The following is a 27,916-nucleotide window of genomic DNA, read 5'->3' on the forward strand; positions in this document are numbered from 1 at the left end:
CTTCAAGTAAGTGCTGGCTACATGGATATGCTCACTTTGTGAAAATCCATTGAGCTGTACATTTCTGATTGGGGGACTTTTCTGTGTGTATGAAGATTAGCTTACTTCCCATGAATGACATGGACAAGAAGCTGGCAGGCTGATTCTTGGAGCGGTTACAGGAAATATCCATGAATCATCAAGATAAAAATCCAAAGACATCCTTGTCCCTCCGTGTCTTCCACACAGGCTCCCTCTCAAAGGGAGCAGGGGCTGGGCAGAGGCCGAGAAGGCTGCTCCCAGACAAGAAGCTGCTGTCCAGGGGTGCTGGGAGTTTCTTGCCCCACCCGAGTCACTAAGCCTTACTGATTCTTCCTTGCCAATCTTGCTACCATTCACCCTTTCATTTCATTCCTAGAGTCTCTATGGGGAAGTCAGAGCCAACAATGTTTACCTTCAACAATCCAAATCCCCAACACAAACCCCTGTTCCTCAGAAGGCCTTCCCAGTTGACAATGAGCCCCTCTCCTGGGTGCCCCGCTGGCTGTGCCACGTGCTGGGTCATGAGGCACGTGACCCACATCTTCACCACGTCACACTGGACCTTAGGGTTCCATGCTACCATCCTGGGGATCACAAGTAAACTCCCCACCAAAGCAAGTCATGTGGTCCTTTCCCAGGGGACAGAAAAACATATTACCTTCAGTAAATATGTGCTCTCAGTAAAGACTTCCTAAAATCCTGCCTCCTAATCCTGCCAGCTCGTGCCAGAATGAAGCATAAGGCAGAATTTCAAAATTATTTATTGTTATTTTACATTTATAACATCAATATTCCCTCAATGGGTCAATGGATGTAGGGTCATGAAGGGCTGCTTAACGCATTAGGCAAATGCCAACGGAGAGACGTATGAACGGATCAGGCTGACACCCTAAATCCTGATTGACCTTAATATCACAAAAAGAGGGAAAACCAGATACGATGTGGTTCCAGATGTGATGCAACAAGAAATATACAGCATCCCTAGCCCCCACCCCACCCCAAAATATTCTTGTCATAATTAAAAGTCAACCCTGAATCTGGGCAGGCCTCTCCTCTAGCGACAAGTGTATAGGAAATACAGGGATGGAGGAGCATATTCTGTGACCCCGCAAAAATATAATTAACAAAATCCAGAATGTGGGCAATTCCTTGACATGTAGACCCTGTTTCTTCAACAGGCGTGGCAAGGGAAACGGAACACAAAAAGCAAACAGAGAGCTGTTCAGACTGAAAGAGACCCAAGAAGACACACAACTAAACACACTTGGGGGTCTGTTAGCCCCTCATTTGCTCATGCCAACTGCAAGCAGACATTTATGGAATAACTGGGGAAGCAGACAGGAAGGATTCACTGTAAGTGTTTAGGTATAACGATGAAGCTGTGGTTCTTTTGAAGAGTCATCTCTTGGAGATACATACTAAAATGTTTACAGATGCAAAGGATTAATATCTAGAACTTCCTTTAAAATAACCCAGCTGGTGGTGGGTGCCAGGAGGGGAAGGAGCTCAGAGGAGATACAGAGGAAAAAAGAGAGGCCGTAAGTTCAAAACTGTGGAATGTGACACTACAGCTTCTACTGGTGTGTGCATGAACAAATTTCTATAAATAAAAAGTTTTAGTTTTTTTTAAATCAGTATTTCTGTAAAGAGCACCATGACTTCCAGATCTTCTATCTCCTGAAAAAGTTGCAGAACCACAGGATTGGACAGTTATTTATTTCTTGTGACATCTCATTTTCAAGCCTTTAGGTTTTATTTCCCACAAAGAGAACACAACTCCCGTTGGGTCTCGTGCTCCCAGTGATGCCTGCTACCAAAGGGTCTCCCACATCACCAGTGGTTAACAGATGGCAGCGGAGAGAATGAAAGACAGCAGGAACCACATCCATACCTTTGTTTCCTTCAGGGATCTGCTTCTTCCTTTCTTCCTGCACCATGGACTCCTCCAGGTCCTTAGGGCTTGGCTCTAAAAGCTCCCACTCTTCATTGGTGTAAAACACACTCCTCCGACTGTCGTTATGCCCTCTCCCAGGACGAAAAGAAGACATTGAATTTCTATTGGGAAAAATGAAATGTTTTTTTAAAATGGTAAAGCGAAACAATGTCACATACATACGCGTGGCAAAAACTAAACTCTGATAATAGCAAATGTTGGTGAGGATATGGAGAAATGAGAACTCTCATACACTGCTGGTGGGAGTATAAATTGGAACTATTGCCATGGAGAACAATTCAGCAACATACAGATAAGTTGAAGAAGTTTTTGCCCTAAGACCCAGCGACCCAGCATTTCTTAGATTCTTCAACATGTGCACAAGGAGACACAAACAAGAACATCCACTGCAGCACTAGTCATATTAGCAAAAAACCCCAACAACCTAAACATCTATTGACAAGAGAACAGATAAATAAACTGTAGCGTATTCATACGATCAAATACTATACATCACTTAAAGTGAATTCATTCATTCAACAAATATTAATTAAGTGCCTACAATGTGCCAGGCACTGTTCTAAATGTTTGGGATATGCTAGTGAACAAATATTCCTGTCCTTGTGGAATGTACATTCTATCTAAAGCTACATGGATCACATGGACAAATATTTTTTAAATGCTGAATAAGAAAAGAAAGAAAATTGAAGAATGACATGTACAACATGATTTTTTAAAAATCTTCAAGATAATACTATTAATAGATATCATTTATAGATACACACATATGTAGTAAAACTTAAAAATCCACACAAGAATGATAATTATCAAATACAAAACATGGTTACTCCTGTGAAGGGCAAGAAAAGAATGGGATCATGGAGACAAGAAAGGATTTGAACCATATCTGTAATGTTTTAGTTTGTGTTTTAAAAAGCGCAGCAGAAATATGACAAAATTATATAGTTTAGTAGTGGTTACCCAGGTAATCAATTTACTATACTTTACACTTGCCAGTGTGCTAAAATTATTTCATTAAAACTTTTAAAAACTAGGTTGGGATTTCTACTTCCAGTGAAGATGGACTAGGAGGGACTGGATTTACAGTCATCTGAAACAACTGAAAAACTGAACAAAATACAGGAAACAATGACTTTCAGATATAGGACATCAGGCTACACCGGGCAGTGATCCCTGAGAGGTGGAAAACAAACGAGGTAAGCCCCACCCCTGCCCAAGCTTACTGCCTAGACACTTTCCAGGCCACGGTGCAGGCAGGGGGAACCCAGGTGGAGCTCTCCCATGAACTGATAAGACAGCTGGGAATCCCAAGGCAGGTGGAGTTCACAGCGCACAGTACTGGAGAGAAGAGAGCTGTATGGAGGGCTGCAGGAACATCAGAGGGTTCCCAAGTCTCCAGATAAGTACTATCAGGCTTGTGTGTAAGAAAGCTATCCAAGAATGGGGAAAGAACCATCCCTCTGCTCACACAATCGTGTCTAGTCCCACTGGCCAGAGTGGAAAACCTCACACGTCATGGAGTATGGTAGACTGGTACTTGGAAAAAGGTTACTGACATTATCCCTAGACTAAAGCCTGCTCTCATACTACCTAAAAAAGCTTAAAAGTGAACTTCAAAAGTATCAAACTGTTTCTGAGTAATTAAACTACATTCCAGAACAAAGCTTAAGAATATATGTACAGGAACACACACAGAAATCTAGCACCCAGAAAGGTAAAACTCATAATATCGGGCATGCAATAAAAAATTATCAGGCGTGCAAAGAAGTAGGAAAATACAACTCATTCTAAGGAGAAAAATCACTAAACAGAAACAGACTCAGAAATGACAAATGATAAAATTAGTGGACAAGGATTTTAAAAGTTACTGTAACTGTTTCCCCACGTTTGAGAAGGTAGAAGAAAGACTGAACATGTTAAATAGAGATATGGAAGATGTGAGAGAAAGATCCAAATCAAAACTTCTAGAGATAGAGGAAAACACAGGCAGAACATTCTTTGACATAAATCACAGCAATATTTTTTTAGATCCGTCTCCTAGAGTAATGGAAACAAAAGCAAAAATAAACAAATGGAACCTAATTAAACTTAAAAGCTTTTACACAGCAAAGGAAACCAGAAACAAAATGAAAAGACAACTTACAGAATGGGAGAAAATATTTGCAAACGACACAACCAACAAGAGATTAACTTCCAAAATATACAAACAGTTTACACAGCTCAATATTTAAAAACAAAAAACAAAAAAAACCCAGCACAAGCAAAAGAATGGGCAGAAGACCTAAATAAGACATTTCTCCAAAGAAGACATACAGATGGCCAACAGGCACGTGAAAAGATGCTCAACATTGCTAATTATTAGAGCAAGGCAAATCAAAACTACAATGAGGTATCACCTCACACCAGTCAGAATGGCCATCGACAAAAAGTCTACAAACAATAAATGCTGGAGAGGGTGTAGAGAAAAGGGAACCCTCTTGCATTGCTGATGGGAATGCAAATTGGGGAACAGTATGCAGGTTCCTTCAAAGACTAAAAATAGAGTTACCATATGATCCAGCCATCCCCCTCCTGGGCATATATCCAGAAAAGACGAAAACTCTAATTTGAAAAGATACATGCACCTCAATGTTCACTGCAGCACTATTTACAATAGCCAAGACATGGAAGCAACCTAAATGCCTGTCGACAGATGAATGGATAAAGAAGAGGTGGTACATATATACAATGGAATATTACTCAGCCATAAAAAAGAATGAAACAGTGCCATTTGCAGCAACATGTTTGGACCTAGAGATTATCACACTAACTGAAGTAAGTCAGGCAGAGAAAGACTATCATATGATATCATTTATATGTGGAATTGAAGAAACTGACACAAATGAACTTACCTATGAAATAGAAACAGACTCACAGACATAGAAAGCAAACTTATGGTAAGCAAATTGATGGTTACAAAGGGGGAAGGGGATGGGGAGGGCTAAATTAGGAGTTTGGAATTAACATATACACACTACTATTATAAAACTAACAACGAGGACCTACTGTATAGCACAGGGAACTATATTCAATATCTTGTAATAACCTATAATAGAAAAGAATCCGAAAAAGAATATATAACTGAATCACTCTGCTGTATACCCGAAACTAACATAACATTGTAAATCAACTATACTTCAATTAAAAATAACCTAGGGGGCTTCCCTGGTGGCGCAGTGGTTGAGAGTCCACCTGTCAATGCAGGGGACACGGGTTCGTGCCCCAGTCCAGGAAGATCCCACGTGCCGCGGAGCGGCTGGGCCCGTGAGCCATGGCCGCTGAGCCTGCGCGTCCGGAGCCTGTGCTCCGCAACAGGAGAGGCCACAGCAGTGAGAGGCCCGTGTACCGCAAAAAAAAAAATAAAAAATAAAAAAATAACCTAAGGATAAAACTACGATGTCTATGATGAAAATACACTAGATGGGATTAATAGCAGATGAGATGTTGCAGAAGGAAAGATTAGTGAACTTGATGACAGTGCAATAGAAACTATCCAAAATAAAACAGAGAGAAGAAAGACGAAGGAAGAATCAACGAGCCATGGGGTAATGTTAAGCATGTAATAATGTCAACTGATGTTCAACAAGGGTACCAAGAAATTCAATGGGGAAAAGACAGTCTTTTCAAAAAGTGGTACTACAACTGGTTATCTGTATGGGAAAAAATGAACTTCAACCCTTACTTCACATAATACATAAAAATTAACTTAAAATATATAAATGAGTAAGAATTAAAACCCTTAAGCTTCTGGAAGAAAACATTTGTGACGTTGGGTTAAGCGAAGATTTCCTACACAGAACACAAAAAGCACAATCTGTAACAGATTAAAATGATAAAAGAACTTTATCAAGATTTAAAAGTTCTTCTTGGAAAAATATTTGCAAAACCTATATCTGACAAAAGGCTTGTATTCAGAAAATATAAAGAACTCTTACAACTCAATAATAAGAGAATAAACAATTCAATTTAAAAGTGGGTGAAGGACTTGAATAGTCATTTCTCCAAAGATATACAGATGGCCAACAAGTACATGAAAAGATACTCAACGTTATTAATTATCAGGGAAATGCAACTTAAAACCAAAATGAACCACACCCACCACAATGGCTAAAGTTAAAAACACCAGCAAGTGTCCAAGTGTACCAAGTGTCAGGAAGGATGTGGAGCAACTGCAACAGTCATGTACTGCTAATGGGAACACAGAATGGGGCAGCCACCTGGAGGACAGTAGGGCAGTATGTTATCAAGTTGAATATACACTTAACTAAACAGCTCAGCAATCCCAATCCCACATATTTACCCAAAAGAAATGAAAACATGTCTACATGTAGGACTTGGATGTGAATACTCAGAGCAAGCATTATTCATAACAGCCATGAACTGGATATCAACCAAAGATCTGTCAACTGGTGAATGGAAAACCAAACTGTGATATATCCATACTTACTGCATACTATTAAGGAATAAAGAAGGAATGAGATGTGAAAACACTCAACAAAATAAATGAGTCTCAAAAAGATGATGCTAAATGAAAGAAGACATACAAATACAGTATGATTCCATATATATGAAATTCTTAGAAATTTCATGCAAAGGGGCATGAGGGAAACTTGTAGGTGGTGGAAATGCTCTATATCTTGATTATGGAGGTGTTTACATGACTATGTATAATCTCTAAACTCCATCAGCCTGTACACCTAACATAGATAAATTATACTTCAGTAAGTTTATTAAAATAAAGAAACAGGGACTTCCCTGGTGGTGCAGTGGTTAAGACTCTGCACTCCCAATGCAGGGAGCCCGGGTTCAATCCCTGGTCAGAGAACTAGATCCTGCATGCATGCCACAACTAAGAGTTCGCATGCCACAACTAAGGAGCCCATGAGCCGCAACTAAGGAGCCCACGTGCTGCAACTAAGGAGCCCATGAGCCGCAACGACGGAGCCCACATGCTGCAACTAAGACCCAGCACAACCAAATAAACAAGGAAATATTTAAAAATAAAGAAAAACAAATATAGAAGAGGAAGAAATGTGCATCATTTGGAGTTTCCTGAGGTAGATTAAAGGTAGGGGATGAAAAGGTAGCTTCATCTCTAGTGTGAATCAGATGACATTCTCACGTAAAATAGTCATTTTCAGTGTTTTATGTTTTTGAAAGCATGATTTTTTTTGCTTTATTTGAATTTCATTAAAGTGCGTTAAGAATTTAGAAGAATGCAGAGAAATTACCTAAAACATTTATGTTCCCATCACTCTGTTTTAACAAGGAGTCACCAGGAACCTGGCAATTATACCTGCTTATATGTTTACACCTGCTAAAAGTTTTCTTATGGTTTATTTACTGGGACCAAGAGTGAACTGGCAAACAAACAATGTAGAACTTGTTACATGTACTGTTTGTTTCCTAAGTCGCTTCTAGTGCCTGGCAACCGTGCTACACATCTTCCCAGAGGACTGCATAGGGGAATGCTAGTAAAATCCCCACTATAACCCAATGAGCAAAGTTGAAGTAAAGGCTGATTTTATAAAAATTACAGAACTGTGGAGAAAGCTATTTCAAAATAGTTGCTCAGGAAAAAAAGAAACTTTCACAAATGCTCCATATACTTTTGCTCATTTCTTTGATACAATTAGCTGGGTACACTGGACCCACTCACTACACTATAAAATTTCAGTCGCCCCACTTATGGCCAGGGTCTCACAGCAGCCTTCACTCACATGTGGCATGTTACTACCACCACCGTCGAGTTGAGAAGTCAAATTCTCCTTGCCATTTGTCGGAGCCTTCAAACTGTGCTGCTCAGCCCTGGTCCGTAAACGGTGGGTACAGGAGGGAGGAATGAGAGAGCAGGGAAGAACAGAACATGCCTGGGGAGAGAGGACAGCAACTTAAATGACTCAGAGCTTCCACACGCCCTCCTTCTCCCCAACACGGTCTTGGCACCCCTGCCTTGTCACGAGGCCCACCTGCACAAATGCCATACTCTCACCTATGGCTGAGGGACTGAGCCTCGGTTGCGGGAGGTACCACCTGCCAAGCCTTAGGCGATGAAGAAACCAGATCTGGCTCAAAGCGAAAACCTCTTTAAGCTGAAACACTATAGAGCCAATCCCTGCTTTAGATCTTAGTGGTAAAACCGAATTCTGTGACTGTGCAACATGGGGGTCAGTAAAGTATATGCTTCTCAAACCACTCGTCCTATCCGCTCCGGTCAGCAGAGGCCTCTGCACTGACCAGGTGTCCTGCCTGTGCACTAATTAGAATTCACTGCCAGTTTAAACGGGGTTCTGCTGGCTGATGCTCGAGGCCGTTCTCATACAGTGCTTGCCCTTTAAAGAACCCAATGTCATCCGACGAACCTTTGAGAGCAACTTCTGTGTCCTTCCAGGCACGGTGCTAGGTGCCTGCTGTTTTGTTCAATAAACACTCAGCTACTCTGATCTGAAGTGAAAAGCAGGAGACCACCAGGCAGCCAAATGTCACCTTGACAGCTGCAGTGTTCAGGCTGAACTTTTAAAAACAAACACCAGCAACCACATTGTAAATCCTATTTCATTGTAAATACTCCGATGAAAATTTAAAAACAAACCAAATACCAGCAATCTATATAATTAATAAGAAAACCTGTTTCTAGGTTTAAGTATTTCAGTTCAATTTCTCTACATACAGTTTAAAATGTCCACCTAAAACAGTAATAATTTTTCAACATTCATTTCAACTCTGATAATCAGCTAGAGTTTTACAAGTTGACAGAATGGCTGGAAAATGCCCCATTAAATCCTTCAAGAGTTCACAGCTCTACAAACACCCTGCCCAGCCAAGTTTTGGCCTCTGCTACTACCTTGTACGTGTCAGGAAGACAGGGGCAGAAGGAGAGCAGGCTACCTCCAGGGCAGCCAATCAGCTCCATCCCTCCTAACTACAAGCCCTGTCAAGAGAAACAAAAAGTGGGGGCGGGGGGGCTCTGATTGGCAATAGCTATCCTAATAAAGATGATGCAGTATCTCCTCTCGCACACATCAATTCTTCAGATAGATTCTCACAAGGACATGGAGAGGTATGTCAGGGATACCAGGACAATGTTATTTGAAATGATTAAAAAAAGGAGAAATAACCAAAAGGGACTTGCAGATGTGATTATATTAAGATCTTGAGATGGGGAGATGACCCTGCATGATCTGAGAGGGCCCTAAATGTCATCACGAGTGTCCTCATAAGAGAGAGGCAGAGGAAGATATCACTATAAGAAGGGGAGCAAGTGACGTGACTGGGGAGGCAGATTAGAGTGATGTGGCCACGGGCCGAGGAATGCTGGCAGCCACCAGGAGCTGGAAAAGGCCAGGGACGCATTCCCATCTGGAGCCTCCAGAAGGAACCAGCCCAGCTGACACCTTGACTTTAGCCCAGTGAGACTGATTTGGACTTCTGGCCTCCAGAACTCTAAGAGAATGAATTTATGTTGTTTTAACCCACCAAGTTTATGGTAATTTGGTACAGCAGCCAGAGCAAATGAACACAACCACTCTCCAATAAGCTACTGCCCTTCGAACCATGGGCTTTGCAAGACTACTTTTTGTTACAGCCCGTATTTCAACAGGCATTCAAGTTTGGAGCATTATATCTAAAGTTAAAATATATTTATTGTTGACATAATGGGAAAGAAGTGTCATCAGAAAGGCCCTTTCCAGGGACTTCCCTGGTGGTCCAGTGGGTAAGATTCTGTACTCCCAATGCAGGGGGCTCCGGTTCGATCCCTGGTTGGGGAACTAGATCCCACATGCATGCCACAACTAAGAAGTCCTCATGCCGCAACTAAAGATCCCTCATGCCACAACGAAGATCCCGTGTGCCGCAACTAAGACCCGGGCAGCCTTAATAAATAAATAAATATTTTTTTTAAAAAAAGAAAGAAAGGCCCTTTCCAAAATATCCTATACATTTAATGTGGACAATGAGTCCACCTATTCTAAAGAACACACATCTAATAAAATGTGCACTGCCTCAAAAGAAAAACAAAAAGAATCAAAGTAAAACGAACCTCATCATAGAATTTCCAGGCAGGCACAGCTCTACCGGCGTCCTATTGCCCAAAGGACAGACACTACCCCATCCCTTCACCCTGGGCCTCCCGGCCTCTTCAGCAACTGTTTGATCATCACCTCCACCCAGCACCCTAAGCTCCCAGCACATGAATCTGTGAACTCATGAAACCCTGTTCTGACTTCCACACCTTTGCACAGGTGAGTCTCTGTACTTACCTTTCCCTTTGGCAGGTCCCACCTCATCCTCCATGGCACAGCCTGCCCTCCCTGACCTTCTCCCCGACCACCCCCTCAGTGCACCTGGGGAGGCATGACATGCTGGGTTCAGCCCTCAACTGCACCCTACAGTGCCTTATGACAGGACTCCTTACCTGCCTGTCTGTCTCCCCTGAGGACTCTAAGTACCTCAAAGGCAGGGAGGGACTACCTCTTATCCAATGGAGCACCCAGGCCACAGAGGAGGGGGAAGAGGAAGATGCAAAGATGACTGGGGGGGGGGGGGGGGCGGCGGAGCCAGGCTACACAACCAGAGGCAGCCTTCCAAGCAGTGCTTCTCAAACTGTGGGTGGCAACCCATTAGCGGGCCAGGAGATAGAATTAAAGAGCCATGAAATCAATTTCGAGGGTCATGATGGGAATTTTTTTAATACATTGGAAGAGAAATTAGTACTCGGCTTTACTAGGTATAACCGTTAAAACTGTATGAAATTTCTGTTTCAGTTTTGTGTGCTTATAAACAGTATACATTTACGTATGAATGTATATTATTTGCTGTGGATTCCCAGTCAAGAAGGTGAACAACACTTCATTAGAAGGAAACCCCTTCCCAGGAGGCCAAATAGCAGAAACAGCACCCACGGAACTGCAGCCCCTGGCAGGAGGGTGTGGACAGTGCCACCCGCACGTGTGCACAGGGTGAGGACAAACCCCAAGCGGCAGGAACAGAGTGCTTCTGCCCTGGGAAGGGTACTGAGCCCTTCACTCATCATTCCTTCCTCAAGCAGGCTCCAGACACCCACCACGTGCCAAGTACCATGTGAGGTGCTGGGGACACACCCAGCCAGGACAGACAGGGTCCCTGCCCCCCCATGGAGGCCCCAGCCCCACCAGGGAGGTGGACCACAGACAAGAATGCAAAGAAACAGAATCATTCCAAGTGGTAGTAAGGGCTGTGAAGGAAAAGCAGGGGGGTGGGCGGAACGAGGCTCCCCTGAAGGGTGACCGGGAGTCACCAGGAGGAGAGAGCCCTCCGAGCAAAAGGTCAGCCTGACCAGGGCCTGTAGGGAAGACAGTGCGTTTGAAGAACTGAAAGAGGCCAAGCAGGCCTGAGATAGGGGAGATGAGCCCACTGGCCCTCTAATGCCACGTTCAGCGCGTAGCCTGCGGCCTAAGGCAATGAGACGCCTCCCGAAAGGCTTGAGCTAGCGGCAAGAACTGATGCAGGTCACTGAGAGTATAGGGCCCCTGCCATAGGTGGGCCCAGGACCGGCAGACGGTACAGGGTGCAGGCAGCTTTCCCTTCCCAGCCCCCAACTCTAAATACAATGGCAGACGTGCACCAGCTACTCTCTCCCTCGGTGGCCCTGAACAAGGCACCAAAGTTCTCTGAGCCTGTTTCCCATGCTGACTAGGATGACCACACATCCCAGCCAGGGTTATAAGCCAAAGCCATCGCTCCCCTCACCACTGCAGCAATTTTCATGGAGCGGTGTCACGCAACCGTGGCCCTTCTGATTCGTGGGCCCCCAGAAGTGTGTGGCCAGTGGAGGTGGAGAGGACTGCTGGGACAGAGCTGCTGAGCATGACCCTTGCTCCCCAAGGAGCTGTCGGAGAGGACTGGGCGCTAATGCAGCAAGGTGCAGAAAGCCCAGTCAACTCCCGCGATCACTGAAACTCTGCCAGCCAGGAAGCCGGTCACCGTCCTTCATGCTTCCCTCTCCAGGAGGCTTGGCTTTGAAACATCAGCGTGGGGCAGCAGCATGGTGACTAAATTCTGTCTTGGTATAGACAGAGCTGTGCCTTACAAGGGAAACCACAAATAAGTACCATGTTACAGTTGCTGGGCATGAACGACTTCCCCAAATTCACCAACCATCTGCCTGCTTTGGTCTGGGCCGCACCCTCTGCTACAAACTGGGGATGAGCCACCAGGCATGGTCCTAGCCAGCAAAACCAGAACAGTCTCCTGAGAACACCAGCCATGCACACAAATAACTATACCTGGCCTGAGGGGTCAAGAGGGAAGCAAAAAACAAAGGTCAGAGCAGGTCAGCGGCTAGCAGAAGACCTATCAGAGGCAAGCCCAGAAGGATAAGCACACTTTCCCAGTCACCCCGGTCTTCATACCCATCCTCCAGAAAGGCACCCTCTACTTTATCTATGGATAATAAAGTAAAGGTCCACTTCACTTACTGGCTCAACGGAGGCAGGGTAACAACAGTGGCAGCAATACCAACAGGACTGGATCGTGTGACCACTTTTTCCTGAGCACTTACAATGAGTTAGACACTGAGCTAGGCAGTTCTTATTTATAACCTTAACACACCCACCCACTGGGGAAGGATATTCACACACACACACACGCCAATTTACTAATGGAGAATATAAAGCTCAGAGAAGTTAAGTTACTGGCTCAACATCACACAGCTAATGAGTAGCAGGACTGTGATTCCAAAACCCAGGCTGACTACAAAGAGCACTAGCCACGGCGTGACCCCACTCCTGAGCAGAGGTAGAGCTAGACCCTGGGAGCTGCCGGCTACATGTCAGGCATGGCTCAGCACCTGGCAATGGACTCGCAGTCCAGGCCCACAGAACCACAGGGCAATGCTCATTGCCATCACATAACCTGCAGCACTGCTGCAGCCTAAGCACACCTCCCACGCCTACCCATCTTGTTCAAACTCTGCACGGCCTCCAGGGCACACACTCCCACTCCCACCCCCAAGCATGCACACTCACACATGGACCAGCCAGAACCGCACATGAGAGCTTTTACCTGAATTCTTTTATCTGAAGTGATCTGGACTGTTAGAAGATTAATGAAAACGTTGGTTAAAGCAGGAAACCATTTAACAGTAACTTAAGACAAACATATGTACCTATAAAGGCACAAGTAAGCGTGTGCTGGTGTGCCAGCCTCCTGATGTAGGCCAGCCAAGGCTTCTTCTTGAGTCTGAGGTTACTGAACACAGTTCCCTGGTATCTTTTTTGGATAAATCACACCCATAAGACATCATCTAACTTTTCCAAATTTGTTTTGCTTCTTTTTAAAAAGTAGAATGGGGACTTAACAGTTGTGAAACAATCTAAGTATAGAACCTTTATAGGTTTTGAACAATTTTTTTTTTCCTATCTTTCACAACTGTGCCACCCACATCCTGGCAGTGTTTTAGTGACTCACCTTTATGAAATTTCCCCCAAGTGTTCAACTTACTTTTCACAGAAAAAACGTTTCATTTCAATATGTTATGGGTTTACTAAGTATTTCACTGAATTATGTAATTACAAGAACAAGTACAACTAGTTAGGAACAAAGCCAGCCAACTATTGGTAAGTTTGCCGGTGGCTGGTGGGAGCAGAGGCACAGGGTGCCCTGCAGTACCCCGTTAGTCTCATGCGGTCATTGCGGACCACAGCTCTATAGAGGGAATTTAGAATGTCAGTTAAATAGGGGAGCTGGTGGAATGGAAGCTGGTTAAGAGAGTTTCAACTGTATTGATAAACACAATAAAAGCACAGCAGACAAGCATCCAATTATCCCTTAAGGGGCTCCCCTGGAGGCGCAGTGGTTAAGAATCCGCCTGCCAATGCAGGGGACACGGGTTTGAGGCCTGGTCCAGGAAGATCCCACGTGCCACGGAGCAGCTAAGCCTGTGCACCACAACTATGGAGCCTGCCCTCTAGAGCCCATGAGCCACAACTACTGTGCCTGTGTGCCACAACTACTGAGCCCACACGTGCCACAACTACTGAGCCCACGCACCTAGAGCCTGTGCTCCGCAACAAGAGAAGCCACTGCAATGAGAAGCCCGCTCGCCGCAACTAGAGTAGCCCGTGGGCAACAACGAAGACCCAATGCAGCCAAAAATAAAATAAGTTAAATAAATTTTTGAAAAAACTTAAACAAAAAATTATCCCTTAATCCATGACTACACTTTAATTAAAACACCATTTTAAATTTATATAAAATATATGTAATTTTTGAGCCATGAATTTATAATATAGAAGTATTGTTTTAATACTTCTATGGTCATTAAAATCTCTCTACGCACCTAAAGCATCTTATTTAAACCTTCGCTAAGCACGCCGTAAGTAAAAAAAAGAAAACAAAAACCATAAACACCTAAGATCCATATGCCAATCAATAAACATCAGGGTTTCTACAGGAAGTGGCCCCCTGGACCTCCGTGGAGAATGGCTTTGCCATGAGCTGTGTCTCCCCCAAAAATGGCAACAACTAGCCCTCATCTAGTACTTAGGGAGGGTCAGCTTAAGTTGTCATCATCATGTTGATCTCCCGAAGTATGTGGGATTATTACCCCCATTTTACAAATGAACTTAAGTAATTTGCCTCAGTTATCCAGCTTTTAAATTGTAGATCTGGGAATTGAACTCAGCTGTCTGGCTCTTAATCACTGGGCTACAGTGGGAAGGCACAGCTGACAGAAGATACCTCCAAGTGACCTTTAACCCTGAAAGTGAACAGTCAGTTGTTACAAGCAAAGGTGACACGTGCTCACTTTCCTAGGTTGGACACACTCCATAATCAGAAAGCCGCCAGTGTTACAGGTCTGTCTCCCTCACTTTCCATTATCTAACTTTGAGGGCAGATGAGGCTAGTTAGGCATGAAAATCTGGCAAATCAACAGTTTCCCGAATATGTTCTTACAATGAGAGGTGGAAGGAACACTGGGCTCCAACCGAGGCACCCAAGGTGCCTTTCAGATCTGCCATACACCTGCTATGTGTCTTGAGCAAGTCACTTTACTGATAGGGACGGAGTAAAGGGACAAAGTAGGTAATTAAATAGTTAATTCCACTAAGGGATCGTAAGTAAAGAAAAAAGTATGGGAGACCCCTGTAAGTTAATGATCACTCAAGAAAGCAGACCTCCCTAGCAACAAAGCCAAGCAGGCTTGCTTAGCAACAAAACCATGCAACAGAAGCATGAGACATGTCCCAAAACAATAAAACAATGGTGGAATGAGACCCACATCCTGCCCTGTGATGTCAGTAAGTTAATGACCCCTAGGACATGCTCTGCACACATAAAAAGCAATAATTTGGGAAAGGTGACATTTCAAAGTGAAAGGCCCTCATTATACTGAAGTAATTTTTCCATAGCACCGTGACAGTCCTGGATGGGCCATATAGGGTCAAAAACTCCCCCTCCCAACATGTCGGAGTTAACGATGGAAGACTCAAAGAGTGAGGAAGAAGGTGGTCTTTTCCCCCTCCCCTCTTTTCCTTTGATTATAAAACTGTAGCCCACTAAGTTCTTGGGGAGGCACCCTCTTGCCCACCCGCTTGTAAACCTCACAAGTGTCCTATTCTAATAAACCACTTCTTATCTATCACTTTGCCTCTCACAGAATTCTTCCTGTGCTGAGACATAAAGAACCGGAGCTCCTCAGAGCCCCCGACCAAGATGCATTTCTGTGGTTTCATTACCTCTCTTAAGCCTCAGCTTCTTAACCTGTAAAAGAAAGGGATAAGCTCTTGGTGGCTTTCCAACATTTTTAGGAGCATAGAACCCTTTCTTTAAGGAGAAGTCCAACAGGTTGAAATCAATGAAAGCAGTGCTGCTCCAGTTGCAGGCACCCAGGGAGACAGCCCCACCTTGCCTCCTCCCTCCCACCTTACCTTCGGAACTGGCTGGCAAAGGACTCAATCAGATGACATGGGGCACCCCGAGCAGAAGGACACACCATGAGTGAAGGTCCTGGGTGAGGAGTAAGGTACGGAATGGCCGGAACACAGCAGCTCAGGGAGTGAGAATATGGGGAAACAGTGACCTAAGGAACAAGCCACTTCCTGGATCCATAAGAGAGGGGAGGACACAGGGCCAACTGCTATCCCCAATACTGGAAGGACAGGCCAATACGGGGAGTCGCAGCTTCCTAGAGCAGAGGATCACCTAAGGAACCAGTGCCAGGGTAGGAAAACTCACCGTAATTGATGACTTGCTGGAGGCTCAGTACAGACAACTGCGAGTTAAAAACTCCAGAGGTGGGCTTCCCTGGTGGCGCAGTGGTTGGGTGTCCACCTGCCGATGCAGGGGGCGCAGGTTCGTGCCCCGGTCTGGGAGGATCCCGCGTGCCGTGGAGCGGCTGGGCCCATGGGCCATGGCCGCTGAGCCTGCACGTCTGGAGCCTGTGCTCCGCAACAGGAGAGGCCGCGGCAGTGAGGGGCCCGCGTACCGCAAAAAAAAAAAAAAAAAAAAAAAAAAAAAAGAATATAAAAACTCCAGAGGGCCTGTCATAGGGGTCCCCACAATATTGTGAGAGTCACCTCCAGGAGCTCGACCAGGTTCCCACAGTGAACACCAGAGAAAAATTCCCTCTGACTTCTGGCAGGGAGAGGGGAAAAGGAATAATTTTTTTTTTTTTTTTGCGGTATGCGGGCCTCTCACCGTTGTGGCCTCTCCCATTGCGGAGCACAGGCTCCGGACGCGCAGGCTCAGCGGCCATGGCCCACGGGTCCAGCCGCTCCGTGGCACGTGGGATCCTCCCGGACCAGGGCATGAACCTATGTCCCCTGCATCGGCAGGCGGATTCTCAACCACTGCACCACCAGGGAAGCCGAGGAATAATTTTTAAATACTCCAGAGTACTCTGTTCTTAACAAGACCTGAACTATTAACCAGAGCCTAACCTGGGTATTATCAGAGCCTAACTGACCTGTGGGAAGGGGAATACACAACTCCAGCCCATTCTAGCCATCCTGCCCCACCTAAGGGAGGAATAAAAACACGGAGAAACACTTGCAAAGTTCAAACTCCAGAGGCACAAGCTCACTAAAAGACTGAGCCCTCATCATAGGACTATACAACACTTCCTCACCTCCCACACCTCATCACCATATTACTAAAAGCCTATTTACAGCAGTTACCTTTTACCTAGAACATCATGTTCAGCTACCAACAAAAAATTACAAGGCATACCAAAAGGCAAAAGCCTCCACAGTTTGAAGAGACAAGCAAGCATCAGAACCAGACATGGCAGGGATATTGGAAGTATCAGGCGGGAAATTTAAAACATCTATGATTAATATGCTCAGGGCCCTGATGGATTAAGTAGACCGCATGCAAGAACAGATGGGCAGTGTAAGCAGAGATGGAAATTCTAAGAAAGAACCAAAAAGAAATGCCAGAGATAAAAAAAAACACTGCAAAAATAATGAAGGATGCCTTTGACGGGCTTATTAGTAGACTGGACACAGCTGAGGAAAGTATCTCTGAGCATACAGATATCTCAATAGGATCCTCCAAAACTAAAAGGCAAAGAGGACAAAGACTGGGGGGGGAAAAAAAGGAGAGAAAAAAGAACAGAATATCTGAGGACTATGGGACAACCACAAAAGGTGTAACATATTCATAAAGGGAATATCAGAAGTAGAAGAAAGAGAGGGGAAAAGAAGAAATATTTGAAACAATAATGATGGAGTATTTCCCCAAATTAACCTCAGACACCAAACCACAGAACAGCTCCAGGAAGCTCAGAGAACACCAAGCAGGATAAATGCCAAAAAGCCCATACCTTGGCATACCATTTTCAAATTACAGAAAATCAAAGATAAAAAATTCTGAAAGAAGTCAGAGGAAAAAAACTACCTTACCTATAGAGGAACAAAGATAATTACATCTGACCTCTCCTCAGAAACCATGCAAATAGTAGACTGAAATATGTAAAGTGTTGAGAGAAAAAAAATCCCACCAACTTAGAATTCTGTAAACTGTGAAAAGGAGAATAAAAAAAATACTTTCTCAGACCAAAAAAAAAAAAATTGAGGGAATCTGTTGCTAGTAGATTTGCCTTGCAAGAAGTATTAAGTTCTTTAGAGAGAAGAAAAATAATATAGGTCAGAAACTCAGATCTATCATAAAGAAAGGAAGATTACTGAGGAAGGAATAAGTGAAAATAAAATGAAAACTTTTATTTTTCTTATTCTAATTGATCTAATAGGTAACAGTTTGTTCAAGATAATAATACCAACAATGTACACTTATGTATACATGTTATGTATGGTATACTGATGTACACTTTACATATGTGCAAGCTTATATTATGTATGCTTATGTATACATATTATGTATATATGTGCTATGTATGCTTTATTTATAAGCGAAATGAATAACAGCAATGATATAAGGGTCTAGAGGAGGATCCTGGGATTATTTTGTTGTTATAAGGTACTCACACAAACTGTGAAGTGGATAGCATTATTTCAAAGTGGACTTGGATTGGTTGTAAATGCATATTGGAAACTCTAGGGCAACCACTAAAAAAGTAAAAAAAAAGAAAAAAGAAAAAAAAGTATAACTGATATGCCAAGAAAGGAGAGAAAATGGAGTCATATAAAATGCTCAATTAAAACCACAAAAGGCAGTTAAGAGAGTGGAAGACAAAAATAGCAATAAAGAACAAGGATAACAAATAGAAAACAGTAACAAATACAGTATATATTAATCCAACTATATCAATATCCACTTTGAATGTCAATGGTGTAAATGTAGCAATTAAAAGACAGAAATTGTCTGAATGGATCAAAAATCAGCACACAACTATATGTTGTCTACAAGAAACCCACTTTTAAATAAAGACACAAATAGATTAAAGTAAATAGAGAAAAATATATTGTGCTAAATAATACCAATCAAAAGAAAGCAGGAGAGCTATATTAAATTCACATAGAGTAGACTTCAAAGTAAGGGAAGTTATCAGGGATAAAGAAGGGCATGACATAATGATAAAGCAGTCAATCCTCCAAGAAGACATAACAATTCTTAATGTGTATGTGCCTAACAACAGAGCATCAAACTATGTGAGGCAAAAACTGATAGAACTGAAAGGAGAAATAGATGAATCCACTATCATAGATGGAGACTTCAACACCCCTCTATCCAAAATAGACAAATCCAGCAGGCAAAAAATCAATAAGGACACAGTCAAACTGAACACCATCAATCAACTTCATGTAAATGATATCTATAAATTACTTCATCCAACAAGAGCAAAATATACATTTTCCTCACATGGACCATTCATCAAGACAAACCACATTCCGGGCCATAAAACACACCTTAACAAATTTAAAGAACAGAAATCATACAACATCTGCTTTCAGACCACAGTGGAATTAAACCAGAAATCAGTAACAGAAGGTAATAGGAAAATCTTCAAGTATGCGGAGATTAAACAACACATTTCCAACTAACAGGAGTCAAAGAAGACATCTCAAGAGAAAATTTAAAATATTCTGAACTACATGAAAACATAAATTATCAAAATCTGTGGGATGCAGCAAAAGCAGAGCTTAGAGGGAAATTTATAGCATTGAATGCATATAATAGAAAAGAAAAAAGATCTAAAATTAATAATCCAAGTTTCTACCATAGGATACTAGAAAAATAAGAGCAAATTAAATCCAAAGTAAGCAGAAGAAAATAAATAATAATAAGTAGAGCAGAAATCAATAAAGTTGAAAACAGGAAATCAATACAGAAAAAAATGAACCCAGAGACTTATCTGGTGGTCCAGTGCTTAAGAATCTGTCTTGCAGTGCAGGGGATGCCAATTCGATCCCTGGTCAGGGAACTAAGATCCCACATGCCGTGGGGCAACTAAGCCCGTGCACCTCAACTACTAAGCCCACACACCACAACTAAAGAGCCCACGTGCTGCAACTACAGAGCCCATGTGCTCTGGAGCCCACAGGCCACAACTAGAGAGAAGCCCGCACACTGCAACGAAGAGCCCATGCACCACAATGAAAGATCCCTAGTGCCGCAACTAAGACACAACGCAGCCAAAAAATAAATTAAATAAATGTTAAAAAAAACAATCATGAAACCAAAGCTGGTTCTTTGAAAAGATCAATCAGTGTGATAAGCCTCTAGCCAGACTAACTAAGGAAAAAAGAAATGACACCAATTACTAATATTGGAGATTAAAGAGGGAAAATCACCACAGATTCCACGGAAATTAAAAGGATACGCAAGAAATACAACGAACAACTCCATGTCCATAAATTTGATAACTTAGATGAAATGGACCAATCCCTTGAAAGACACAATCTGCCAAAACTCACACAAGAAGAAATAAAAGATCTGAATAGGCCTATATCTATTTTTAAAATGGAATCAATAATAACCTTCCAAAACAGAAAGTACAGGCCCAAACGGGTTCATTGATGAACTCTACCAAACATTAAAGAAAGAAATTATACTAATTTTTAAAATATTTATTTATTTATTTGGCTGCATTGGGTCCTAGTTGCAGCACACGGGATCTTCGTTGCCACATAAGGCACCTTTAGTTGCAGCATGCGGGATCTTTAGTTGTGGCATGCAGGATCTCGTTCCCTGACCAGGGATTGAACCCAGGCTCCTGCACTGGGAGCGCAGAGTCTTAACCACTGGACCACCAGGGAAGTCTCAGGAAGTTATATTAATTATCTACAATCTCTTTCAGAGGATAGAAGCAGAGAGAATACTTGCTAACTCATTCTATGAGAGCAGCATTCCCCTAATGGCAAACCAAAAAAAGAATAAAAAAAGAAACTACAGACCAATGTCTCTTAGGAACACAGATACAAAAATCTTCAACAAAGTATTAGCAAATCAAATTCAAAAATGTATAAAAAAACTATACTTCACAACAAAGTGAGATTTATCCAAGGTATGCAAGGCTCATTCAACATTCTAACGGTGGCGCAGTGGTTAAGAGTTCACCTGCCAATGCAGGGGACATGGGTTTGAGCCCTGATCCGGGAAGATCCCACATGCCACAGAGCAACTAAGCCCGTGTGCCACAACTACTGAGCCTGTGCTCTAGAGCCCACGAGCCACAACTACTGAGCCCATGCACCGCATCTACTCAAGCCCCCGCGCTCTAGGGCCTGTGCTCCGCAACAAGAAAAGCCACCACAACGAGAAGCCCGTGCACCGCAACGAAGAGTAGCGCCGCTCGCTGCAACTAGAGAAAGCCCGTGTGCAGCAATGAAGACCCAACACCGCCAAAAATAATAAATAAATTTAAAAACTAAAATCAATTATTGTAATCCATCACATCACAGACTAGAAAAGGAAAATCACATAATCCTATCAACAGATGCAGAAAATGCATCTGACAAAATCCAACACCCATTCATGATAAAAACTCTCAGTAAACTAGGAATAGAGGGAACTGTCTCAACTTGATAGACTATCTACAAAAAGCCTACAGCTAACATCATACTTAATGGTAAGAAACCTGAAGCATTTCCACTAAGATCAGGTACAAGGTAACGACGTCCCCTCTCACCACTCCTTTTCAACTCCGTATTGGAAGTCCTTGCTAATGCAATAAGGCAAAGAAAAGAAATTAAAAAGACTGGGAAGGAAGACATAAAATTGTTCATAGATGACACACCATCTATGTAGAAAATCTGAAAGAATTAACCAAAAAACTCTTGGAAATAATAAGTGATTACAGCAAGGTTGCACAATATAAGATTAATATACAAAATTCAACTGTTTTCCTATATACCAACAATGAACAAGTGGAATTTGAAATTAAAAACACCATATCATTTACAATAGCACCCAAGAAAGCAAAGTACTTAAGTATAAATCTAAGTATATATATATATATGATCTGTATGAGGAAAACCACAAAACTCTGATGAATGAAATCAAAGAAGAACAGAATAAATGGAGAGATATTCCACACTCATGAATAGAAAGACTCAACATTGTCAGTTCGTCCCAATTTTATCTATAGATTCAATGCAACCCCAATCAAAATCCTAGCAAGTTATTTTGTGGTTATTGACAAACTGATTCTAAAGTTTACATGAAGAGGGGAAAGACCCAGAATATCCAACACAATACTGAAGAAGAACAAAGCTGGAAGACTGACACTACTCTACTTTGAGGCTTACTATAAAGCTATGGTAATCAAGCCAGTGTGGTATTGGCAAAAGAATAGACAAATACCTTAATGGAACATAACAGAGAATCAAGAAATAGAATCACATAAATACAGTCAACTGATCTTTGACAAAAAAAGCAAAGACAATACAATGAGCAAAGATAACCTCTTCAACAAACGGTGCTGGAACAACTAGATATCGACATACAAAATAAAGAATCTAGACACAAATCTTACACACGTCACAAAAATTCACTCAAAATGGATCACAGACATAAATGTAAAACTCAAAATTATAGAACTCCTACAAGTTAGCACAGAAGAAAACCTACACAACCTTGGGTATGGTGAAGGTATTAGATACAATACCAAAGACACAATCTTGAAAGAAATAATTGATAAGCTGAACCTGATTAAAATTTAAAACTTCTGTTCTGTGAAAGGCAATATAAGAGAATTAAACGACAGCCACAGACTGTGAAAATATATTTACAAAAAACACATCTGATAAAGGACTGCTACCCAAAATATACAAAGAGCTCTTAAAACTCAATAATAAGAAAACAAGCAACCCAGTTAAAAAATGGCCAAAGACGTTAACAGACACTCCACCAAAGAAGATACAGAGGTGGCAAATAAGGACATGAAAAATGCATCACATCATATGGCATGATATGACAAAAATCTGACAATACAAAATGCTGGCAAGGATGTGGAGCAACAGGTACTCTCATTCATCGCTGGTAGAAGTGAAGGCAAAGTGGTACATTTCAGAAGACTGGCAGTTTCTTACAAAACTAAACATACTCTTACCATATGATCCAGCAATCGTGTTCCTTGGTTTTTACTCAAGGAAGTTGAAAAATTATGTCCACATAAAACCTGCACACAGATATTTATAGCAGCTGTATTCATAGTAGCCAAAAAGTGGAAAGAACCCCAATTTCCCTTAACTGAAGAATGGATAAACAAAATGTGCTATACCCATATAATGGAATCTTATTGCTCAATAAAAAGAAATAGGGACTTCCCTGGTGGCGCAGTGGTTAAGAATCCGCCTGCCAATGCAGGGGACACGGGTTGGAGCCCTGGTCTGGGAAGATCCCACATGCCATGGAGCAACTAAGCCCATGCGCCACAACTGCTGAGCCTGCGCTCTAGAGCCCACAAGCCACAACTACTGAAGCCCGTGTGCCTAGAGCCCATGCTCCGCAACAAGAGAAGCCAACGCAATGAAAAGCCCACGCACTGCAATGAAGAGTAGCCCCCGCTCGCCACAACTAGAAGAAGCCCGCACACAGCAACGAAGACCCAACGCAGCTAAAAATAAATTTATAACAACAAAAAAAGAAATGAAGTACTAATATGTACTACAACATGGATGAACCTTAAAAACATTATGCTCGGTGAAAGAAGCAAGACATAGAGGATCACATACCGTATGATGTCATTTATATGAAATATCCGAACAGGCAAATCCATTGACACAAAAAGTAGATTAGTGGTTACCAAGGGCCAGGTAGGAAGAGGTTTGGGGGAAAGGGGAAGGGACTGCTAACGGGTACTGGGGTTTCTTTCTGGGGTAATGAAAATGTTCTCAAATTGATTGTGGTGATGCTCATTCAACTCTGTAGCCTGGGAGACTTGTGACCTTAGACAAGGACTCTTCCTGAGCCAACTGCTCTCTCTGTAAAATGTCAACCATATGACCTACCTCACAGAGTCAAGCAATTAAACCATGAGCGTGAAAGTGTTTCACAGCAACAGGCACAGAACAGTCATTCCATACAAGCTAAAAAAATAACAAAATATGCAAAAGTACCTTGTGATAAAGCCTTCACAAATGTCAGGTGGTTTTATAATTTCATATATAAAATTATAATATACATTATCAGAAATAAGCCATTTTCAGTTTCACATGCTGCTTTCCAAAGACTCACTTGAGCTCAGTGCCCCACTGTTTCAAAGAGAAGTTAATGGAGTTTGGATGCCCTGGGGCGGGCTGATTTGCAGCTTGCTCTCCCACCAGCTCTCCAGGGGCAGTTTCCACAGCTAGGACATTTCTGGCTTTTTCTGCAGAAGCATTTGGGTGCAGGTTAATTAAATCTGAAAGAAAGGCAAACAAGTGTCAGTTACTGCAAGTTTCCACAGGGAACTAGATATCCTACATAGTACACTGTCTTGATATACTATATAAAAATCTATATAGTATATATTATAGTATATTTTTAATGTGTACTACATGAAAACACAATCTGTAGGCGGCTAGCGTGTTCTGCAACCATTTTCATCTAAAGTAGACCCATGGTCCTCAAAGGAAGGTGGTACATGCTTCAAACCACCAAGTTAACAGCATCGGCCCAGGGAAAGAAGCAGCTAGGGCTCTTCTCCGCTGTCTTGTAGATCAGTAAACCAGGGATAAAGCTGTGATCATGGTCCACTCACCTATACTGATAAGGCACAATTTCCAGGATAAACTGTTAGGTGAAAAAAGCGAAGTGCAGACCAGATTACATTAACGCCCTTTTCTGTAAGAAAGTGAGGGGAATAGAATATATATATACTTGCTGATCGCAAAGAGTGACACTGAAAAAATAAGTTTGCATATAAAGGATAGCAGTTCAGTAAATTCATAGGCAAATGCATTGATGCTAAAGCATGATCAAATTTCAGAATGTATCTTTAAAATGTAAGTGGTTGAGGGACTTCCCTGGGGGTCCAGTGGTTAAGACTTTGCCTTCCATTGCAGCGGGGGGTGTGGGTTTGATCCCTGGTCGGGGAGCTAAGATCCCTCATGCCTCGTGGCCAAAAAACCAAAAAACATAAAAAAACAGAAGCAATACTGCAACAAATTCAATAAAGACTTTAAAAATGGTCCACATCAAAAAAAATCTTAAAATAAAATGTAAATGTTTGAAATATTTAACGTTGCACATATGACGCCCAGAATTTGCTTCAAGATAACAACATTTTGGTGCTCGCTTCAGCAGCACATATACTAAAACTAGAACGATACACAAAAGATTAGCATGGCCCCTGCGCAAGGATGACATGCAAATTCATGAAGCGTTCTGTATTTTTAGATTGGGATTGACATATATACACTAATATGTATAAAATGGATAGTAAGAACCTGCTGTATAAAAAAATAAATAAAATAAAATTCAAAGAAAAAGATAACATTTTGTTATTTAACAAATAAATAATATTTGCCTCAAATAACATGTTATTTGCTTCCAAATAACAAAATTAAGTGGGTAAGTATATCAGTGAAACAAGATGGGTCATGAAATACTGATTGCTGAAACTACCTAATAAACATGTGGGTAATATTATGTTATTCTCTCTTTGCATATGCTTAAAATTTCCCATAAGACCCATAATAAAAACTTACTTTTCTAAAGTTTTGATAAAATGTATCCAACAATAAATACTTTGTATTCTTCCAAACGATATAATCTCTCAGAGAATATATATGTTTGTAAACAGAATTTAACATTGTTTTACAATAATCAATTTGACCTATACTCCCCTTGAATAAAGCATCCCTGCATTGGCAATATCAACCATCACTCCTTCAGTGGAAACAGAATCAGAACGGAACGCTGAACACTGATAACCAAGTAAAAAATTACTTTCTAATCAGATGAGCACACAACCTGAGTTCACTTAGAACAGGTCACTGTGAAGGTCATCGAGCACTCATAGAGAAGGCAGAGCACAGGGAATCCTGGACTCGGGGGCCCTTGAAAATTGATGTTCCAAACGGGAACACCTTATGATGGGCTCACACTTTGTTGGCAGGTCACTAACTTGACCACAGTCAGCATGGCAAGGGCTCCGGGAACACACTGGGAAAAGTATGCTGGCTGTGACACGAAATGACTGCTGTGTATCCATGAGGGGAACTGGTACCTGCCCAGGAGAGTCAACACCTGGCTCATAGTAGCGTTCTAAGTGGAAAAAGCAAGAGGGTGTGTTGGGAGACAGAAGAACTATAGGCTTGGCAATGGATTATAAGATTAAGTCCAGAAGGCCAGAAGTTACAAACCACCACTGGTTCCTGATTCTTGGTTCAAGTTACCACTGTGTATGAAGCACTAGGTGCTCGGAGTACAAAAAAAAAAAAAATGAGAGAGTTCTTGCCCTAAAGGAGAACACATCTAGGAGAAAGATATAAAATAATAAAATGTTAAGCTCCAAGTCACCACCGAATGCATCGAGTCCCTGGTATCCAGACTTTCCTCTGAGCCTTAGGGTCCAGGAGATGCCTTGGGGATTTTCAGAGGGAGAGAAGGAAGGGGTCCCACTCTCAGCTTCAACCACAGTGGTTCCTCTTTTCACTCTTTTATATCCTGGAGTTCCTCTTGAGATTTCATTTGGAAAAAAAGAGTTCCAATAAACAAACAAAAAACAAGTTCAAACACCACTAACCAGGTCCAGTTTCCTCTACCTACTTTATTTGTCAGGACACAGAAGCCCTGAGCTGGGGCTAGAAGGCAGTCACCTGCTCCTGCAGTGACAACAGCCTTATGGCGGGTGCAGTGACTGTACTGGGTAGAGGCAGGCATCCGACATCTGTGAGTGTGTGTCGGTCATTGGGCACACAGATGCACCACCTCTATTTCAGACAAAGGTAAAACCGACACCCAGGCTTCCCGGAGGCTGGTCTTTCGCAGACCCCTCACAGGCAAAGCATTACAACTCTAAACCAAACCAGGAAATAAACACAGTGCACTGCACCTGTTTCTGTTTCGAGCAGAGTCCAGCCCCTTCTTCCTGTGTGGGTTGGCAGCAAGGAGCGGCCCCTCTGCGGGTGAGACTGTCAAGCTCTCTCGCATAGCCAAGCACCTGTTACCAGGATGCCCAGGCCTGCCAGCAGCCCTGGACCCACACTGGGAATGGTTCCTGAGGAACTCAGGCCCTGGGGGTGGGGTGCAGAAAAGGGACCGGAGGCCAGGGAGGATGTTGGCAAAACAAACCGTTTCTAAAAGTCATCGTTTGACGTGAAAAAGAAGCCATTTCCCAGTTTTAGCTAGATCGTTTTGTCTGGTTTTTGGTTGTTAAAAGACCACATGAGATTTCCTTAATTAAAAGCGGAGCTGCTGGCTTCCCCTCAATACATGTCCTAACATTAGCATTCAGGGAACCGCCTCAAGAAGGACACAAACTAGGACAGGGCAGTATTTCCTTGAAATCCTTAAGAGGATGGATTGGATTCATGAACATGTGCTTTATCTTGCAGCTGCAGTGGGGAAAGAGTCTGTGCTTGAAGAGTTTTGGTGTTTAGACCTTCTCTGTTATTTCTGAACACTTCCCAATGCCTAAATGACACCTCTGAGCGACTTTTAGACCACAGATTTCCTGGGTTCTGATTCTAGCACAGCCTCTATCATTCTGGCGTGGCCATTCCCAGATCTCCAGGAGTCCTTCCCGCTGAACGCATTCTAACACCAGGGGCCCTGTGGGGCCCACAGAGGGAGGCTCCTGCTCACATCTGGACACCTCCGTGAGTCTGCCCTCCTCTCCGGCTCCTAGCTCCACCACGAGCAACCTCGCAGAGGGCAGAACAGAGTGCCCAAGAGGCAGCATCCTCCAAGAAAGGAGGGAAAAGCACTGGGAAAAGGCCATTGCCATGTGTCTCAAAGATACCGCAAAAGATAGCCTGCAAGTCCCCAGTGTGAGCTGGTGGAGGACACTCAGAGCAGGGTTAACCTGAAAAA

At 42.6% G+C, this 27,916-nt stretch overlaps 1 protein-coding gene and 1 non-coding gene across 5 annotated transcripts in view; one reads left to right on the top strand and one right to left on the bottom strand.

The window, feature by feature from the left end:
• Nucleotides 1-27,916, bottom strand: part of TBC1D2B (TBC1 domain family member 2B) — an 87,613-nt gene that overhangs the window by 32,764 nt on the left and 26,933 nt on the right. For all 4 annotated transcript variants that reach the window (XM_022580168.3, XM_022580170.2, XM_022580169.3 and 1 more), the window contains exons 3-4: nucleotides 24,134-24,299; nucleotides 1,913-2,076 (exon numbers count right to left, since the gene is read on the bottom strand). In XM_022580168.3, coding sequence (XP_022435876.1) covers nucleotides 1,913-2,076; nucleotides 24,134-24,299 — 330 coding nt within the window. The remainder of the gene's footprint in view (nucleotides 1-1,912; nucleotides 2,077-24,133; nucleotides 24,300-27,916) is intronic.
• Nucleotides 25,168-25,274, top strand: LOC115802777 (U6 spliceosomal RNA). Its single transcript, XR_004023328.1, has one exon. It is a non-coding gene; the product is annotated as a U6 spliceosomal RNA (small nuclear RNA).

Source organism: Delphinapterus leucas, chromosome 2 (assembly GCF_059928025.1).
Source record: "Delphinapterus leucas isolate spDelLeu-1000000601 "Yukka" chromosome 2, BTC_Dleu_Yukka2, whole genome shotgun sequence".
Lineage (NCBI taxonomy): Eukaryota > Metazoa > Chordata > Mammalia > Artiodactyla > Monodontidae > Delphinapterus > Delphinapterus leucas.